The sequence below is a fragment of the Schistocerca serialis genome, chromosome 3, assembly GCF_023864345.2.
Source record: "Schistocerca serialis cubense isolate TAMUIC-IGC-003099 chromosome 3, iqSchSeri2.2, whole genome shotgun sequence".
Lineage (NCBI taxonomy): Eukaryota > Metazoa > Arthropoda > Insecta > Orthoptera > Acrididae > Schistocerca > Schistocerca serialis.
This window is the reverse complement of record NC_064640.1, coordinates 198,366,175-198,381,388: the sequence shown is the minus strand read 5'-3', so window position 1 is coordinate 198,381,388 and position 15,214 is coordinate 198,366,175. Positions and strand designations below refer to the sequence as shown.

Genomic DNA, 15,214 nt, shown 5'->3' with positions numbered 1-15,214 from the left:
AGGTATACATTATTGCATTTGAAGTACGCTCCAAATACTACGTTCAGGTCGTAGTCAAATGTGGGTATATATTTATGTGTGTAATTTGATTTCGTTCAATTTTTGATCTCTCTAATAATGATATACATTATTTTTTAAATTATATTACCAAAAAACAGTTCGTTCTATTTTATGAACATCCACTCAATAACCTGATGTGGTTTAACAGTTGACTAGCGAGTAACTCATATGATCTGTCTCGAGACTCAGGAGATAGGAGTGGCAGACAGATCTGTGTCACTGGTTGTTTCGTGTACTTGCAGACAAAAATTGTAATTAACCATGGCTTTAAGCGACGCAGACGTTCAAAAACAGGTGAAAATAATTGCACAGACGTATCTGAGAGAAAGAGTTATTATTACCATGAAAGTTTGGTCGTTATTTCTCTGCGGGCATACTTATCCGATGTGCTCGTTGGAAACGTGCACATTTAATCATACTTTTCATTAGAATTATCTTTTAAATAATTTAGATTACGTTTATTCATAATGTGACGTATATTCTATTGCAGATCAAGCACATGATGGCCTTTATCGAGCAGGAGGCAAATGAAAAAGCCGAAGAAATTGATGCTAAAGCTGAAGAGGAGTTCAACATTGAAAAAGGCCGATTGGTGCAGCAACAACGGTTAAAAATAATGGAATATTATGAAAGAAAGGAAAAACAAGTGGAACTTCAGAAGAAAATGTAAGCCGAAGTTTTGAGAACATTTTGTCATACTTCCATAAGAGTATGAGTGAGTGAGAGAGAGAGAGAGAGAATCTCACTAGTTACAGCCACTACAGCATTCTCTTTGCGTCTTGGTTGCCCATAACAATGTTGAGGGTAGCTCCATGGTAGCTAAACTGCTGGTCTAAAATCTGTATGTGACTATGACCCTACTTTTCTGTACAAATCGCAAAAGGATGTCATAAGTAAAATAGTCATAGCTGGTATATATGTGGTTTTGCTGTTAACAATTAAATTAGTTTCACATAGAATAACTCAGTCATTTGTCAATACATGGAAAAATATACCTGTTGCAAAGAACTGGGTATGTGTGGACAAACAGCCTGTTCAGGTAAATAGCATCTGGACAGAAATTTGTGTGACAGATTATTCTTGTGCTACTGTTAACATACATTTTAGAAAACATTCTTTCAAGCAGGTATTTCATATTGTTAGAAAAACTACTTCCTGTGTGAGCACAGCACCTTCGTAAATATATTTTAATATGTGGAAGGACCCTAACACACTGATTATCCTCCTGTAGTGTTTAAATGTCTTTTTTTTTTTTTTTTTTCCTTACGTCAGACTGAATGAGGTGGTGTAGGGATTGGCACATTGGACTCTCACTTGGAGGACAATGGTTAAAATCAGCATCTAGCCATCCAGCTTTAGGTTTTCTGTGATTTCTCTAAATCACTTAAAGCAAATGCTGGGATGGTTCCTTTAAAAACAACAGTGCCGATATTCTTCCCCAGCCTTTCATAATCCAATCTTGTGCTCCATCTGTATGACCTGGTTTATGGGATATTTGATCATCTTTCTTCTTGTATGTCAGAATGGTTAAGACACTGGACTTCTTTTTGCAAAGAAGTGGGCTTAAAGTCCATATCTACCATTCATATTTGAATAGGATACGGCTAATTTCTTGTTCCGTCATTCAGCAGGGTTATTGGCGAGTGAGTATAATTACATTTGTAAGATGTTGAGCTCAAAACTTCATTTTGTCTGTACTAATGGCCGGTCAGTGTAAAACTACACTAACCCATTTAAACTGCTTTGCTGCAAAAGTAGCAGTCATTTGATTGGGATATAGCTTATTTAACATAAGGTATTTCACAGTAGGAAGTAATGGAATAGATAATGGAAACTCTGGGAAGGGTTTGGTATGTGAATATGTGGGGGGAAAAGGTGTACAAATAAACACCATATGACTTGGTTCATATTGGTTAATTAATGCCTTTTTTAGATTACAGCAAAAGTTTGATTTTAGACGTAACACCCCTGATGACAAGTTGTTTAAGAAATTTTACAGGACTGTAACACACAAATATTTCAGTTTCAGACAAATATGTTGTCACAAATTGCTTCTTTGTTCCCAGTCTTAGGTGGCTACAGCCTGACACTAAAACACCATCTGATGAGGTCCCAGCAAAACCTATCACATCTACTGACAACGGCAACAATGTTGCACCTAATTTGTTTTAAAATTCAATCCATAATATATGAAATTATAATTTCTTTTATTCATTCAAATTAATACACATTATACACTGAGGTGACAAAAATCATAAGATACCTCCTAATATCATGTCAGACCTCCTTTTACCCACTGTAGTGAAGCAACTTGATGTAGCACAGACTCAACAAATTGCTGGAAGTCCCTTGCAGAAATATTGAACCATGATGCCTCTATAGCAGCCCATAATTGCGAAAGAGCTGCTGGTGCAGGATTTTGTGCACAAACTGACCTCCCAATTACGTCCCATAAATGTTTAATGGGATCTATGTTGGGTGATTGGTGTCGCCAAACCATTCGTTCGAATTGTGCAGAATGTTCTTGAAACCAGTCGCGAACAGTTGTGGCCTGGTGACATGGCACATTGTCATCCTTAGAAGTTCCGTCATTGTTTGGGAACATGAAGTCTGCAAATGGCTGCAAATATTCTCCAGGTAGCCAAACATAACTATTTGCAGTCAACGATCAGTTCAGTTGGACCACACAATCCAGTCCATTCCATGTAAATACAGCCCACAGCATTATGGAGCTACCACCAGCTTGCTCAGTGCCTTGTTAACACGAGTCCACGCCTTTATGGAGTCTGTACCACACTTGAACCCTACCATGATTCTTACCCACTGAAACTGGGACTCATCTGACGAGGTCGTGGTTTTCCAGTTGTCTTGGGTTCAACCTATATTGTCATGAGCCCAGGAGAGGTGCTGCATGTGATTTTGTGCTGTTAGCAAAAGCACTCAGGTCGACCATCTGCTGCTGTAGCTCATTAATGCCATTTTGACGCACTGTCCTAACGGATACATTGGTTGTATGTCCCACATTGATTTCTGTGGTTATTTCATGCAGTGTCACATACCGGTTGGCAGTGATGACACAATGAAAACGCTGCTGGTCTCAGTTGTTAAGTAAAGCTGTTGACCACTGCATTGTACATGGTGAGAGGTAATGCCTGAAATTTGATATTCTCAGCATACTCTGGACTCTGTGGATCAGAGAATATATATTCCCTAATGATTTCTGAAATGGCATGTCCTGTGCATCTAGCTCCAACTACCACTCTTTCTTCAAAGTCTGTTAATTCCTGTCATACGGCCATAATCATTTCGGAAACCATTTCGCAACAATCACCCAAGAACAATGCACTGCCATTTTTTAACTGGTGTGCACAATACTACCGGAATATGTATCTGTGCATATCGCTATCCCATGACGTTTGTCACCTCAGCGTAAAAGTGCATTATGTATGTATGTTCGACATCTCTTAAACCACTTGATCAATTTCAACCAGACTTGGTGCTCATATTACTTACTGTCTGGAAAGAAGTACTGTGGCATTAAAAACCAACGACCTATTGGATGGTGGTGGCAACATGACGAGAGAAAGGGGAGGGAGGAGATGGACACAGAGGAAGTGAACTTAGAGGGGGAGAGGGAAAGTTGAGAGACTGGGAAGAGGAGGAGATGGACGGAGTTAAGGGGAGGGGTGGGGGGAGTGAGGATGAATAAAGACACATAGACACATAGTAGGGGGATGGAAGAATTTGGGGGGGGGGGGGGGGTGGACAGAAAGTGAGGAGGAGGAGGAGGAAGAGAGAGAATAATAGAAGACTGGAGTAAATACATGCTAGGCAGCACCAGGGACTCAGTTGTATATATTTCGTAATATGTTAAATTAATGAAATGATAATGGATTAAAATTACATTGTACTTCCCTACATAAATAGTGTATTGATATGCTTTGTAATTGTAAGGATTTATTTCTTTGAATGGAATGTTGAATTAACCAAAGAAATTTTCTTGCAGTCAGTCATCAAACATGCTAAACCAGGCACGTTTGAAAGCTCTGAAAGTTCGTGAAGATCATGTGCGCAGTGTACTTGAAGACGCGAGAAAGAGACTGGGAGAGATCACAAAGGATCAGTCTCGATACAGCCACGTTCTCCATCAGTTAATAATGCAAGGACTCCTGCAGGTATGACTGTATTACTTTGTAACTTGTTCTTTGGTGTGCTTAAAGTTTATTAACGAACCAATAATGGAATAACTGTAAATGTGAAAAAATAATTGTAAATGTAAGTATCTGTTCAAATTTCATTCTAATTTGTTGGACTGGGATTTAAATACTGTCAAATATGAGGTGTTGCATGCAGTTTGATCACAATAAGCTAACAATTTTCACTGGTGCTACCAAGAGCAGAGAAAATAGGCACTGCTTGGAAGATATTTGTCTCAAAGTGCTGTCAAAATTTCCATGTGTCATGTCTGCTTTCATGTAACACAACCGAGGTGGTTAGAATAATCCCCTGGAGAACAACACACGAGTAATGATACAAACACTGCAGGAAGGAGTTGATGGTGCCTTCCCCTCATTGCTTCTCTCCCCTCGGCAGTGCCGATGTGCGGATAAGGCACACCTCCTATTGTTGGCGACAGACACCATGCGAATCGTCAACTTATCACGGCCAAAATACATAAAATATGAATGGTAAAATGAAGTTGACAGAGGAGAGAGTAAAATCTGGTTTTGCGTTGAAAATCTGACAGTCCTCTCTTAATGTTCATGTGACACTTTTATGCAGCAAAAATGCTGTGTAATTGAGGTTTTCACCAGCTATGTTTCATTAATATATAATGTTGTTGGCAATGAAACAATTTCATTAATCTTCACTGCACATATTGAATGTGGTGTGGAATTCACAGTGTTGAACATAGAAATTTAAGTAAATCACATCCTGAGAAAAACATTGCATGGACTGCAGGTTGTGAATTTTTAAGACTTCTGTACAATAATGAAGTAGCAAATATTAAAAGTCTTGGGCTAATTTCATTTCCACAGATGCCTCAGATTTGGTGTTTATTCTCCAAAAATAAGAGTAAATAATATACTGTGTATAAAAAAGTAAACAAGGGCATGTTCAATTGGAGAGAGAACAAAAAGTAGATGGATAAGTTAATATAAAATCAACATGGAGACTTGTAAATTTATTAAAATATCTATCAGCTAATTAACTCTCCTTGTTCAGCTAACTCCACTTCTTTTCTTCTTCCACCAGTTATTTAAGCATGTATAACAGTAAAGTAATTCTTAAAGCGTTAATGGCTGCACTGAAATATAACTGACAAACGATGCTAGAGTGCAGGCTTGGTTCAATCTTGGAACATTTTCTTTCGGAATATTACTAGCTGTAGCATCCGTGCTGTGTGTTCCACTTTGTAGTTTCTGATGGTTCACTGGAGCAAAAGTAACAATCCAATACTAATTTCTCCAAAATAAACACGTGGTTATTGGAACATTGGAGAGAACATTGGCTTCAAATACATGGTTTCCTGGTGGGACACCAACTTTTACTGGGACATAAGTCATATAAAATACACATTTTTTTGTGACATTTCAAAAGTAACTCTCATATTGTGGTGAGAGAGAACAGCTCTGAATGGGGTTACTTGCTTAAAAATTTCCTTGGTTGGGGAGAAGTGTAGAGGTACATTGTAAAAGTGATATTGAACTATAAGTTTTTAAGGTGGAAATTTTTAAGGTTTGTATAATGATTGGCATATCAATCTACTCTCCACCCCCTACCCCCCTCCCCCCCCCCCCCAATAAAACCCGGCCCAGTCTACCCGTGTGTGTGTGTGTGTGTGTGTGTGTGTGTGTGTGTGTGTGTGTGTGTGTGTGTGTGTGTGTGTTTGGGAGGGGCGGGTTGCATGTATGCAAAAAATTTCTCCCCCCCCCCCCCCCCCCCCTCCACCTCCTCCTATGACAGTGAAAACAGCATTGTAGCTCGAGGTCTAGATTAGATTGGAGGTGCTACTTTGGTTGTGGTTTGCAACACCATCAAATGTGAGTGTCAAAAAGGGTGTAGTAACATATTGGTCTGTAGCATAACGTAACATTTATGTTCACACCATATTTAGTGCATTTTGTCATGACATAAAACTGCAAAACAAAATCAGAGAACCTATATTAGATAATGGACAAATCTCCCACAAGTATTTTGATGCATATTGTATATATTGTGTACATGTATCATACTTAAACTACAAAACCCCACTGTAGGCTTGTGACTCTTGTAAATATGTGTGAGGTGAGCAAGGGGCTCCAGGATACTGCAGCACCTACCTTTCTTGTGTTGCAATCTCACTGTCCTTAATTCTCTTACTCTTCCTCATGGTGGCAGTCTTTAATGTTGAACCTGCTGTTCCCTAGGTTCTGACTTCCTTTCTCAGAATATTCATTTGTCCATCTTTTTGCTGAAGTAATTTTTGAGACCTGGGTTTGATCATTTTCCAAATATTTTGTTTAGTGTGAACCAACTGGGAACACCACCTCAAATAGCACCTACTATATACAGTATTAAAGATCATCTGTGCACAGTACCTGTTTAGGCTATTATATGGACTTCAAATCCAATGTGGTAGCCAATCTGACATGGTGGGGTCATTATATACCCATTCAGTCAAATCCCTGACAAAACAGGGATCCTACTTCTGATGCCTGAGCTGTTAGCTTCCCACGCCTGCTAAGGAGTAGATGTCAGAGTTCCTGGGGCATCATGGTTCCTGCCAACGACCATTGTCTCTCTGTACTGATGCAGCAGCTCTTACTGAACACTTTGCGACATCATTGTTCTCTTCATACACTGCTGCCTGCTGGATGTGTAAGGGACAAATTGAAGGCCCCCCTCTTTCTTCATCTCTCAGCATGACAAATTATATAATGAATCATTTGCCAACAGGGAATTGCAACAGGCTCTTGCTTTGCCTCACACTATGGCTCCAGGCCCTGACCCCATTCACAATCAGATAATACAGTACTCAATGGCTCCATCTCTTCAGGGTCTTCAATTGTATTTGGCTTGATGGTGTCTTATGCTCTCTATGGGGAGATAGAATCTTAATTGTGATTCTTAAGCTGGCCATTTAGCCTTGCCAACATGCTCTGCATTGTGCTTGGATGGGTAGTTGCCCTCCAGTTATGTGAGTTCTTGAATCTTGGGGTCTGCTGTCCCAGTATTAGCATGGTTTCCGGAAGGGACAATTCACTATTGACCATCTCATTTTGCTAGAAAGAGCAGTCAGACAGGCTTTTTTAAACACCAGCACTGAAGTATTTTTTGATCTACATAAGGCATACAACACTGCCTGGCCTCCTCTGCCTGCTGCCTCTGCCATCCGTCCTCCCCTCTTGTTTTAACTTCATTTAGGCAATTTGTGTCTTTCTGCTGAACCCTGTTTCCCATTTTTGGAGTAGTACTATGTTGATTAGTGGGCTCTATCCTCCTCTTCAATGCTTTGTCTATGACTGACAGGGGATGGGACAGCTGTGGGAGAGCCTGTCCCCTTCCTCACACGGAGAGCCCCAGCGGAAGCCTGTGTGCTGCCTTAATTCTCTCTTACATTTTGTTCTATTATTGGCAGTCCAACTGATGTCCATTACATTTTTAGTCGTCTCCCTTTTACTGCTCTGCTTATCTTCACTAGAAGGCCTTCATTACTTTTTCTCTTATTCAGGTTGACAGGGACCTACATAAACCATATGGCACAGCTTGGCATCCTCACATTTCAGTGACCCTCCGTGACTGGGGTTTTCGCAGCCCCCTTCAGATTTTTATCCGTGAATTTTTATGCACCGGCTCTTCCAGGTTCGAGTTGGCACTTCACTCAGCACCCTGTCTGGTTCAGGAGAACGATATCCCACAGGGCTCTGTGTTAAGTGTTACACTCTTCCTCATAAGTGTTGATGGGCTTGTAACCTATGTTGGGCTTGTGGTTACCCCAGCGTTGTCTAAGATTTTTGCATCTGGTGCAGCTCCCACTCAGTTGCATCTGCTGAGCACAGATTTCGTTGCCATCCGACAGGCCTCTGTGTGGGCAGTCTCCCATGGCTTCCAGTTTTCTCCCTCCAAAACACGTGTTATGCATTTTGGTCGTTGACCTACAGACCACCCCAATCCAGAACTCTATTTAGGCGCCCGGCTCCTCAATGTTGCAGCACATTTCCATTTCTTGGGCCTTGATTTTGATGAAAAGCTGACATGCCTGCCCCCATGTTCACCACCTGAAGCCTGTGTATGAGGAAGCTTAATGCTCTCCACCTCCTGGCCGACACATCTTGGGGCGCAGACCGTGCTACTCTTCCCCATTTTTACTGCACTCTGGTCTTCTCCAGACTAGATTATGGTAGTCAGGTTTACGGCTCAGCGGCTCCTTCCACTCTGAAAATATTTGACCTTGGCAGTCTCCTCACAGAAGTGGGGATTCTGGATCTACAAATACGACAGTCAACTCCTGGTTTCTTATGTAGTTGCCACTAGTCATTTCCCTGACCATCCTGTGTACCCTGCCCTCTTTGCGAATGAGGGATGTCTTGCTTCTGATCACTGCCTGCAGTTAGGATTGCCAGTTGGGATGCGTCTCACTTCCCTCTGTTGGATCTCCATTTCCACTCACTGGCATGTGCACCATGTATTCCCTCCCATATACCAGCTTGAATGGTTCCTAGACCACAAATTAGGACTGATCTATTTCAGGGTTCTAAGGTATCTGTCACCCCTATGGCTTTCTGACATCTTGTATGTTCCATCCTTGCAGAGTTCCAGGGTGCCACCACCTTCTACACTGATGTTTCTCAGACGATATACAAGGCAGGATATGCTTTTAAGTCTCCTACTTGCTTTGAACACCGTTTGTTGCCGGGATCGTGTAGTGTGTTCACAGCAGGGCTACTAGTCATCAACAGGGTCTTGCATTTTGTACCTCAGGCCTCCCACCACAGTGTTTTCATATGTACTAACTCAATGAGCAGTCTGCAGGCTATCAAATGATGCTACTCTCATCACCCTTTGGTCTCTGCTATCCATGACCTTCTCTGTGCCCTTGGCCGTACTGCCTGCTCAGTTTACCTTCTCTGGGTCCCAAGTCATGTGAGCATCCCAGGGAATGAACTGGCTCCCAGGCCAGATCGCATCCACTGTCAGATGCTCAAACACCTCTTCAACCGTATCTGGGTTGAGGGTGAGTTCCCGTCACAATGGCGGGAAAGCATCGTAACCCCCGTGTTGAAACTTGGCAAGAACCCACTGGAGGTGGACAGCTACCACCCCATTAGCCTCACCAATGTTCTTTGCAAGTTGCTCGAATTAATGGTGAGCTGGAGGTTGAGTTGGCTACTTGAGTCTCAGGGCCTTCTGGCTCTGTCGGAGGTTGGGTTCTGTAAGGGCCGTTCTGCCGCTGGTAATCTGCTGTGCTTGGAGTCTGCCATCCGTATGGCCTTTGCCCGCTGTCAGCATCTGGTCGCAGTCTTTTTTTGACATGCGGAAGGCATGCAATATGACATGGCGGCATCACATCCTATCTTTGCTTCATGGTTGGGGTCTTCGGGGTCCGCTCCCGATTTTCTGTCGCTTCGTTCCTTCCGTCTGCAAGTTGCAGCCTCCCATAGTTCCTCCCATGTTCAGGAGAATGGGGTACCTCAAGACTCTGCCTTAAGTGTCTGCCTCTTTAATTGCAATTAATGGGCTTGCTGCAGCGGTGGGAACGTCTGTCTCAGCTTCCTTGTATGCTGACGACTTCTGCCTATACTTTAGATCCACTAGCATTGCAGCTGCTGAACGGCAGCTGCAGGGCGCTATCTGCAAGGTGCAGTCTTGGGACGTAACGCATGGCTTCCAGCTTTCGGCTGCCAAGACCTGCGTTATGCATTTCTGCCGGCATCGCACTGTTTACCCTGAGCCACGGCTTTATCTTGACAGCGAACCTCTTGCTGTAGTGGAGACGCATCAGTTTTTGGGATTGGTTTTTGATAACTGGTTGACTTGGCTCTCTCATATTCGGCAGCTTAAACAGACTTACTGGCAGCATCTTAACGCTCATCGTTGCTTGAGTCACACCAGCTGGGGTGTCGATCGGTCTGCCCTTCTACGGCTATACCAGGCATTAATTCAGTCCCATCTAGATTATGGGAGCCTTCTGCATTGCGGTTGCTGGACGCCATCCTTCACAGCAGGATCCGACTCGCCACTGGAGCTTTCCGTACAAGCCCCGTCAACAGCATACTTGTGAAGGCAGGTGTCCCTCCATTGCAGTTCCGGTGCCAGTGATTACTGGCCGCTTATGCTATATATGTTTGTAGCTTGCCCGGGCATCCCAGTTATCGTCCCCTTTTTCCTCAGTCGGTCGTCCATCTTCTGGAACGGCGGCCCTGGTTAGGGTGTATGATTGTGATACACATTGAGCTATTCTCTCTGGGCTTGAGTTTTTCCCTCTTCCGCCTCTTTTTTCTGGGTCCCTCTGCATATACCCCCATGGTATGTGCCCCGCCCATGCCTTTGGCTTGATTTGGCACAGGGCCTGAAGGACTCAGTCCCTCCTGAGGCCCTACGCTGCCGCCGCTTTCTTTCAATCCTTGCCACGTTTCAAGGCTCTGACGTTGTTTATACTGATGGTTCGATGGTTGCTGGTCATGTCGGTTATGCTCTTACTCTAGGGGATAATTATGAACAACACTCATTGCCGGCTAGCTGCAGTGTTTTCACTGTCGAGCTGGTCGCCGTGTCTTGCACCCTGGAGTGTATCCGCTCCTGCTCGGGTGAGTCCTTCGTTGTGTAGTGACTCCCTGAGCGGTTTACGAGCTATCAACCAGCGTTTCCCTCGCTCGCTGACTGGTGATAGCTATCCAGGAGTCCCTCCATACTCTTACCCGTTGCGGCCACTCTGTGGTCTTTGTGTGGACCTCAGGTCATGTCAGCATCCCGGGAAAAAACATGTTGATATGATGGCCAAACAGGCTGTCGGTGCACCAGCCTTGGAGATTGGCCTTTCAGAGAGTGGCTTCAGGTCAGTTTTGTGGCAGAAGGTACTTCGCACTTGGGGTGAAGAATGGCGCACCCTTCCTTCACCCAACAAACTTCGGGCCATCAAGGAGGCTATCGGTGCATGGCGCTCCTCCTTGCGGGTCTCTTGCAAGGACTCTGTTGTCCTCTGCTGGCTGCGCATTGCCCACACCTGGATAACACACAGCTATTTATTGCGCCACGAGGACCCACCTTTGTCGCTGCAGGTCAGCTTTGACGGTGGTCCACATCTTGTTGGACTGCCCGCATTTAACTCTGCTCAGGCAGATGTTTGCACTGCCTGATACGCTTCCTGCACTTTTATCAGATGATGCTGCGATGGCAGATTTAGTTTTGAGTTTTATTCATGCAGGGTGTTTTTATCGCTTGATCTAAGTGTTTGTCCTTTTTTTGTGTTGAGCATGGCCTTTGGCCTACGATTTTAGACTGGGGTTTTTAGTGTGTTTCTTGGGGTTGGCTTTTCCTTTCTTGTTTCTATGGTCGGCCAACTACTGTCACACTCGGTGTGATTTTAATTGCTTTTTTCTGGTCTCTGTCTGTGTCTTTCTTGACCTGTGTCATCTCTTGTCATCTCCGTTGTTTGTTTTTTATTCTTTGTGGGTGTTTCAAGTTTGTGGAAAAAGGGACCGATGGCCCTAGTAGTCTGGTCCCTTCAATCCCACAAACCAACCAACCTACATCAAATCTCTCTTTACCCAAAAGTGGAATGACATCTGGTACACTACTGCTCATAGTAATAAACTCCAAACAATCAAGGAGCCTATGGCAGTTTGGCACTCTTCCTTCCACTCCTGTTGGAAGGAGTCCAACGTTTTGTGCCATCTATACATTGGTCATACCCAGCTCATTCATTGTTTCTTCCTGAGCAGCAAACATGCCCACAGTGTGGTTGCGGAGCCAGACTGACAGCATCCCATATATTGGTGGAATGTCCCCTTCTCTTGGTCCTTCATACTAAGTGTAGTGTTAAAGATTCCTTGAATTGAATATTAGCAGATGATTCTTGGATGGTTGAACTGGTCCTCAATTTCCTCCATGAAAGTGGTTTATATTTTCAGACAGGGTTTTGCTTTACTCCTGTAGAAGGGCAGGGTGGTTGTGATTGGGGCCTCTCTACACATTTTCCCGGTCTGGGATCCATGACCACTCCCCCTTGCAAAGACTGCTGTTTTATCCCTCTGTTTTCCCAGTTTTAGATTTGTGTTACCCTTTTATACCTTCTCTCTGGTGTGTTTTAACTTCCTCTTTTTTGTAGTTTGGCTCTTCTGATTGGATCTGTCCATTTTTAGCGGGACCCCTCTCTTCTGTGTGTAACTTTGGAATTGCAGAACTGGTGACCTCACCATTTAGTCCCATAACCCCCCTCAATTAATCAATTACTCCATCAATCAGGTTGACGGGGGTCGGATGCGGGTGGGGTTTCTCTCAGCATGGCTGAGCCCTGGGAGCCCACTTGTTCACTCTAGACCATACTTTTATTTCTCTGTAAATTATTTTTCAGCTCTGGCATCAGTATTGCTTTTAGTGCCTCTCTTTTACCACTCCCATGTACTTTCCTCATCAGAGCACATTCCTGGTGGACATCACCTCTGGACAAATGAACGCTTGGCCAAGGGTCTGATGACCTTGTAGTTTAGCCCCATATTACTCCCAACCACGAACTACAAAAAATGCAGGGGGGGGGGGGGAGATGACGGCACTACGTGACGTTTAATGCAAAGGTAGATAAAATGTTTGCTTACCACATGAAAACGTGCAAGAGATGTAGTGTTGATGAAAAAGTCAATTGCTGTAGTTTTTAGTTGTAGAATAACTTACACAGTGGCAGATTTGAGAGTGGAAGAGTGGGAAGGTACATATATTAGTATAACATGTGAGACTGTCAGTCACCCAAGGACAGAAATTGATATTGTATTGAACAAATTTGGTTGAACTTTAGGAGCCTTTTTGCCTCAATTTTGTAATATCCCATGTAGGTGGCAACACAACTTTATCGTATAGAAATGTAAAATGGATACCTCTTTTTGTGAAAAGTTGTGAGAGGATGCAAGATTTTTAAGCATTTAAAGTGAATATTGTAGAGTGTAATGAAATACTCAAATTGTAGTTTAATTTTCATAAGCCTCATAAATAAATTCCATTATACAAAACAATGAACATTCTAACCAGATGAATTTCCATTTTGTGTTAGTTATGTAGTAAAACCAATCACAGCAAAGTCACTCAGTTGCAATAAAATTGGGGAAAATTGGTATTTAGTTTATTTGATGCACGTTACAAATGTAGTGTTTAACTATTTTATTTCCTCTTTTAAATAATTGTTTTCTTTTAATTATTTAGCAATAAATGCTTTATAGCAAATGTAATTACATGTCATGATTCTTGTGTGTTTTGTTGTCATTATGATACTGACCATTCACTGTTTTTGCAGCTTTTGGAACCAAATGTCACTGTAAGGACACGTGAGGTTGATCAACGTATTGTTGATAGCATCTTGCCAGCTATTACACAGAAGTACAAAGAAATTACTGGTGGGAAGGATATATCAATAAAAGTGGACACAGAATCCTTCTTGAACCCAGAAGTTACTGGTGGAATAGAGCTGCTAGCACAGAAAAGCAGAATTAAAATTGTTAATACTTTGGAAGCACGGCTAGAACTAATTGCACAACAGCTTATTCCTGAGATAAGAGGTGCACTGTTTGGCCGTAACCCGAATCGCAAGTTTGCTGACTAAATATGTTTATGCATAAATGTGGATATTTCATTCCATTAAGTTATTAGTGCAGTAGTTTCTTGGTTATGGAATTGCTGGTTCATGATTTTTTTGTTGTTGATTATGTAATGATACTTCTCATTTTGTGTAAATATTTTAATGCTGCCTGTTCATAGTAGTGGAAACTGTGTGAGACATATCCTTGTGTTCTTTTTTATTAAATTATTGCAACACTAGTATAAAGCTCCATGTAGTACAACTAAACATGTGTACTACCTCTTTCAAGTATGTGACCTCCATTACTATTAATAATTGCAGCCTTTCAATATTAAGATGAATGGAGGACAGAAGAATACTGTAGTTTTAATTTGCAAATATGCAGTTAAAATTATTTGCCAGCAAATGGGAGTAAGATAGATTTGTATTTGAAATATGTAACTGTGAAGCCATAATATGAAAACAAAGTAGACAGAATAATGGCTTATCAAAAAAGAAAAGAGATTTAAATTCACCAGAAGAAATGAATTAGTTCAAATGCTGTTACTTTATCTATCAGGGAATAAATTAACATGCAGAATCTGTAAGCTAGAGTAAATGCCTAATGCTGCAAATCAGAGGCAAGTAGGTGAGCTGGATATCATGTGATGGAAGTGAGTAATTATTAATCAGTGGTTATTGTGGCTGTGGATGGTGACAGATTGCATGTTGGTGGACTGCCAGTAGAATATTAGTAATTGTACAGACTTTTTTCTGATGGAGAGGTTATCATGGTATTATATAGTTGTGTAAGATATTATTTTAATTACTGTTGTAAAAATTCTTCCTTGTTATTAAATGGACATTGTGTAGTAATGTGTATTAATCAAGTGTTGTATACTTGTGTGGTCTGATTAAAGAAAAAGAAGCTAACAAGGCAAGTGCTTGTGAGTACCTCAGCTTTTCAAGTGCAAATACTTGCCAGGGCATAGTCATCTGTCCACACAAATTGATATTATTAAACACTTAAACCCCTGTTTCACATAAAATACCAATACTTGTTGTGGTACTGTGTTCAGCAATGCTATATGTTGTGAAAAGATATGTGATGTTTTACATTGATTTCCCATGTACATGCATATAGTCAGGTTAAAAATAAATGAATGAGTGTAATGAGTACTCCATTATGGGCCTTCCTTAAATCCCACACATAGCATAGCAGCACTATATTGCTGCTGTCTACTGAGAGAAGGTGAGCACAATTTTTAAGATTCTGCATTATATTTTCAGTTTCCTAACAGAACAGGTCCACAGGGATGCTCACTCATATTCTCCACAGATATGAAAAGTGGAAACTCCCAAATGCTTGGGTAACATTTCTGATTTTTTTTTTTTTTTAAATCTAAA

At 42.0% G+C, this 15,214-nt stretch overlaps 1 protein-coding gene across 1 annotated transcript; it reads left to right on the top strand.

The window, feature by feature from the left end:
* The first annotated feature begins 223 nt into the window (after positions 1-223).
* LOC126469908 (V-type proton ATPase subunit E) lies at positions 224-14,986 on the top strand. The gene is made up of 4 exons (XM_050097267.1): positions 224-354; positions 551-726; positions 4,067-4,235; positions 13,547-14,986. Exons 1-4 carry the CDS (start codon positions 322-324, stop codon positions 13,850-13,852), a joined length of 684 nt encoding a protein of 227 aa, XP_049953224.1. The 5' UTR covers positions 224-321; the 3' UTR covers positions 13,853-14,986.
* Positions 14,987-15,214: the final 228 nt, after the last annotated feature.